Below are 5,748 nucleotides of genomic sequence, written 5' to 3' on the forward strand. Positions count from 1 at the left end.
GAGAGGGAGGTGCGTTGGGTAGCCCAAATATTTAAAATGACCTGTTCTACATTCGCTTCCACTTTGGGTGCTATTCAGGTCTGAATTAAGTGCTTTGAGTTTGAGCTTTTGTGCCCTTTGGAATGATAAGTGAACATTAAGAAATCCATATGATTAACATATAATAGATATGTACAGATTTTGGAAAACATCTTTCTGCATGTTTAGTCTCTCTTTTATTGTTGCATTGAGCATGTATTGTTGAACGTTTTGTGGTTTGATTTTTTTGAACAGACAAACTGGCCATAAGAAAAAGCTGAATACCTACATTGGATTCTCTGAACTGCTTGACATGGAGCCTTTTATGGAACAGCGAAGTGAGTTGTGTGAAAAGTACTAACTTGTACCCATGCGTCTATATGTGACAATTTAAAAATCAGGGAGCTGGGACCTGCGATCAAGGAGGCTACTCCCAGCCCCATTTACCTCCAGCTTTAAATCACTCCACATGCAGCTCAGATGGGCTGCACACAAAGCCATTTAAAACCTGGGGGTGGGGAGGTCAGCCTACTGACAGCTTGTCCTCTCCCCTGCCTGGGAAGGAGGCAGACTGTCAAGTAACGGGCTCCCCTCAGGGCAGGTTTGGCCCAAGGTTCAGCCCTCTAGTGCCCCGTGGCTGGAGAGCTCACCTTTGTAGCTCTCCAGCCAAGGGCTGGAATACATGTACGCTTCAGCTCCCGAGCTACTTTTCTACCAGGAAAAATTTCAGAGAAATTTTTACCAGTAGAAGCGATTGCCTGTTTGCAGCTTAAAACATTTCTAGCTCTTTTTATCAATATCTTTACTTAAAATGGAAGCTTAAGCAGTGTTTGCTCCCATGTTGAACTGTCAGCAGTGGTTAACAACTTCTATAAAAGTTTCTTAATTTCTGACTATTAAGTGAAACTCTTTGGTTACTAGATTTGCAAGATAAAGTCCTACTTGGCCTCTGCTTCTCTCTTGTTCAAGGTCAAAACCTAGAGAAGAGAAAAATCACTTATGCTCTTTTGTATTAGGAAGAACTTTTTTAATTCTTAAAAGCTTTCAGACGAATGATTTGTATGGTCCCTAGAAAATAAAAGAACTGCTTATTCTCTTTCAGATGGCGTCTATGTCTATGAACTCAGTGCAGTCCTTATCCACAGAGGAGTGAGTGCATACTCTGGTCATTACATTGCTCATGTGAAGGACCCACAGACTGGTGAATGGTACAAGTTTAATGATGAAGACATAGAAAAGATGGAGGGAAAGAAATTGCAATTGGGGATTGAGGAAGATCTAGGTAAAACCTTTAAGTTGTGAGTGCCCTTTTAAAATAACTCTTTTTTTCACCAAAAACTTGGAAGCTAAATCAGTTGCCCTGATACATGTATGAACAATTGGTAATAACAGAGCTGCATTTAATGGGTAACTAACAAAACTGCAGTTTCCTTACTTGCAGCAGGTTTAATCCCGGATCCTCATCTGAATGTTTGTCTTGTACAGTCTTTCTTGACTGCAGTTCTCTTCTCAGTTATAACATGGCAAATAGCAAGCTTTTGCCTAGAAATGAATTGGTTTAAAATGATTAACTTGCACATCAGAGTAAAACTTGAACAAACTATTTGCCTAAACTAGTGAACCAAATGGGGTTTTATTAATGGAAAGCAAGTTTTTTTTTATATGGTTTCAAGAGAGCTAATAGTAAGCTTTTATTTGTGCAATTTTGATTTTCTTCTACATCCTGCTCAGCCTTTCTCCCTTACTCCGAGAGAAAACACCCCCTGTTTTCATATTACCTTGGCAATGTTGGATCTTGATTTCATGATGTTTGCTGTAGAGCTTAGGCTGAGACTTCAGCTGCAGCTGGCTTAGCCCACAATGCATTTGTAGGATGTATGAATATCAATAGTCTCAACATTTGAATATGCAAATACAGACATGCCTGAGTAACACTAATGAGTCAACACTCAACACGTCATAGGTGTAGAGATCCAAATAAATGCTCTAACAGAGTACTAAGAAAAGATTTTAAGAATCCCCATTTCAATCCTTTAATAAAAAGCAGGAAAGTAAAATTTAGATATTTCTCAACTAAAAGGCAAGTAGGAAAAAAAATTCCCCAAACATTTCCAAGCGTTAAGTAACCTAAAGTCACGTTCTGGTGCCCTGAATTTAAAAAAAAACAACAAACCCTCAATTTTTTTAACCTTCTCCCACATTTGGTTTTATAAAGGTTTCCTGAGAGATTTGCCAAGCACATTTAAACCTTGCTCCTGTTTCTCACTACTTTCTCTCCACACATCTGTCTGCTGCCTCTTCATTTGCAGCTTTGCTGCTACTACTGGTAAACATCCTCTTGCAGAACCTGATGACGAGCTTGTATGCAAAGCCCTGCCAGAGCAGTGATGGTGTCCTGCTAGTGGCTGAGTGATGCACCTGACCGTCAACAGTGATGAACCTGATTAGACAGGTAGCAATGTAAGATGCAGAAGTAAACCCACTGAAACACAGATACTTCTTTCTCTGACCTTTCCTGTTCACCCCCTGAACAAGCCAGAAAGAAGAGACAACAATTTGAAACTGTAAAACCAGATAGGTCTTGGTGTTGCAAAGGCTGAAGCATGGGCTTAAAATTAAGTGTGCATCGTTTACTGAAGGCAAAGGAAGTATTCGCATTCTTAATGTAAAGCATATTTTAAGTCTCTGGGCTTGGGGCCTCAAGCAGTTACAATTAAAAATATTATTCATCAGGATTTAAAATTATTTACCAGCTCCTGCCAAAATCTCTGGTCAGGGTTCTTTTTCTCCTCCAAGGGCAGAGGCTATTGCACACTCAGCAGTGGAAGAAGTTTGGTATATAAGCAGATTGCCGTGAAAAGGCTCTGCTTTTATCTGCTGCAGGGTGGCAGTGTCCTTGAACCTCTGACCCAGCAGGCAGGACAGATTTTATAAGTGCTTGTAGAAATTGGGAAGGAAGGTGGTGCTGAGATCTGTCTAGGTCATGGAATGGCAAGATTATGGAGTGACGGGCTGCTTTCACACAGCTTAGCTACAAGTGCAGGCTACTTCCAACACAGCCCAGACCACTGCAACTGCCACAGCTACCACTCTCCCCTGCAGTGCCACCACTATGACTTCTCCCTGCCACCTGGCCTCTGAAACATAGCAGAAGCCCCCCAGCTCTGCCTGCCATTGGGTTGCTAACCTCTGGTCTAAGCACCTAAATTCACAACAAGATGGGCTTTGTGATAGCGTCTGAGTTCCTCAAGAATTCTACATGCATAAATAATAGAGATGAAATTTCCATATACACCACTGAATTTGAGCTGAAGCTTTTTTTTTTTTTTTTTGTTACTTAAATTAGCTCGTAATGCTGGAAATTTAGATGCACGCACTCAAAACGTTCCATTGTCTCAGGCTGCAGGTGAAAGTAGAATGACAAGTTCAAAAACATGAGTTGGTAGCATATGGTCACGTTTTTTCCCCCTGTCTCAAGTACATTCGAAGCTAGCACTTGGAATCAGATATCTGAAATAACGCATTTCCTACCCTGCAGTTTGATGCCTACAGGTTTTGTCACACAGTGGGAAGGAACACATTTCCCTTATGGATAGAGTGACATTTAAACGTTTTCTTTACCCCAAGCATTGAAACATTTACTTGGTATAAGGGAATCTGCATGGATGAGACTGCACACGCAGTCTTCCATTGGAGAAGAAGTTTAGCATACTTGGAGGTAGTGAATACATGCGGGAGGGGATGAATTTAGATAAGATACCTTGTCTCTGGATTCACCCTGTTAAGGGAAAATAAATACAGTAGAATGCATACTTATTACATTTTGCCTTCTGTGCCACAGCAGAGCCTTCTAAATCTCAGACTCGTAAACCCAAGTGTGGGAAAGGGACTCATTGCTCTCGAAATGCTTACATGTTGGTGTACAGGCTGCAAACCCGGGAAAAATCTCCGACAGTTGAAGTACCAGGTGAGTGGAATCGTTCTTCTGGCCTTTCAGACCATTTTCTTACAGCTAAATCATTTTAGTTTGCTCTGTCCAGTTCCGGAGGAAATCAGCAGTTCACCTTAAATGCTTTTTGTAACAACCTGTGTCCACTAAACCAAAAACTTGCCTTAAATGACTCAGTGACCTGTTACCACTTTATAGGCCCCTGACTGTAGTTTGCAGACACTGGGGACTGTATCAGTCACTCCTGACACAAGGTGGGGTGAGATGTTAAATGGTAGAATCGCTCTTACTTGACCTGCTAAACATATATATTGGTTTTTCAATGTATTCTTCTACTAGGAAAGCATTTCCTAGTAAAATGAAAGAAAGAAAGAAGAGCTAAATAAAATATGTTTTATATTTTAATTCTTTGGTAACTTTGTCTTCTATCTCTTCCGTCTTCCTATCTTCTGGAAACCCAGCTGTCCTTTTAGCAGAGGTTTGCCCCATGAGTTGACTTTTGCTTGTTTTCTTTAAGAAAATCATTGAGAAGACCAAAAATAATCCCATTTCAGCGTCTACCAGGAATAAGAGTTGCTGAGGCGGTAGTTTCTCTTTGGGTCACTGTAATTTCATCGCTGTAAGCACTCCCTGGCCCTGTTGCATTGAAATTGCCACTTGTGCTCATGCAGCAGAAAGAGCGAAGGAATTTTTTTTGTTGCTGAAGTAATCTCAACTTTTTGTGAGTTGGCGTACGTGATCACAAAATGTTCAGCTCATCACTCAGAGTAGTGATTGAATAATTAGTGTCCCCTGCCAGATTTACATTTTAATAATTAAACTGGTTTAAAAAATGAAGCCCAAAGCTTGAATAGCAGTCATTACAAGATGTCAGTGTCATGTGTATTGTGCTGAAGGTGGGTAGTCCTGGTGTTTCTCAGTCGCTTATTTGCCTTGTGTGCCTTTTACAACAGCATGCTGCTTCTCACAAATACATGTTCCTCCCTACTGTGTATAAAGGGAATAAAAATAAGGGTGCAGACGATTCAGAGACTTTTTGCTAACATTTTCGTGATTTGTCTTATAGCTAGGGGGAGGTGGAAATTCATTTGACCTTTGGATTGAATAATACTTAACATTTGTATAGTGCTCTGTTCAAAGGGTTATATATGCTAATTAATATTTCTACAGCGGTAAGTATAGAGGCAATATCCCTCTTTTACAGAAAAGGAAAACTAAGATATTGTTCTTCCTTCTGATTCTAGAAGCTATCTCAGGTCCAGAGTCTTGTAGAGTATTTCAGTTAGAAGAAATTAATGGTGAAGTTGTGTGTCTTTGTGTTTTCCTTGCTGAAAGCACCAAGTGTCTTCCAGCCAGCCCACCCCCAGTGCAGAAGTTTCTCTCAGCTTCTCCTAAGGCTGAACCAAAGCTGACTGACACCGTGTCACTTTTCCTCAGTCCCTTTCTGAGCTCAATCCCCGCACACAGAGTACTCCTTCTAAAACAGTACGCAGTGAAGCAACTCTTCTGCATAGATGGTTCAGATTCCTGTGGAGCCTTGCATCTGCCTCTGTGTTGAGCAGAAACATGTTTAAATACGTCTTTTGCAGCTATCTTAAGCAAAGGGTGGTGATTACCCTTAAAAGTTTTAATGTTTAACCCACCTTATAAGAGTATCCAAGTGAAGCAACTTGAATTTGAACAGAACGCTACTGATAGATCTGGGACTACAACTTGGAACTCGGCTGACTGTTAGCTTTTAAAATGAAAGGGTCGGGCTGATTTTAAGAACTAAACACTCT

The 5,748-nt window shown here is 40.7% G+C and overlaps 1 protein-coding gene across 1 annotated transcript in view; it reads left to right on the forward strand.

The window, feature by feature from the left end:
- Positions 1-5,748, forward strand: part of USP48 (ubiquitin specific peptidase 48) — a 41,068-nt gene that overhangs the window by 8,336 nt on the left and 26,984 nt on the right. Inside the window, exons 8-10 of the mRNA XM_025203702.1 lie at positions 274-356; positions 1,121-1,300; positions 3,860-3,985. Of these exons, the coding sequence (XP_025059487.1) occupies positions 274-356; positions 1,121-1,300; positions 3,860-3,985 (389 nt within the window). The remainder of the gene's footprint in view (positions 1-273; positions 357-1,120; positions 1,301-3,859; positions 3,986-5,748) is intronic.

Source organism: Alligator sinensis, unplaced genomic scaffold (genome assembly GCF_000455745.1).
Source record: "Alligator sinensis unplaced genomic scaffold, ASM45574v1 scaffold512_1, whole genome shotgun sequence".
Taxonomy (NCBI): Eukaryota; Metazoa; Chordata; order Crocodylia; family Alligatoridae; genus Alligator; species Alligator sinensis.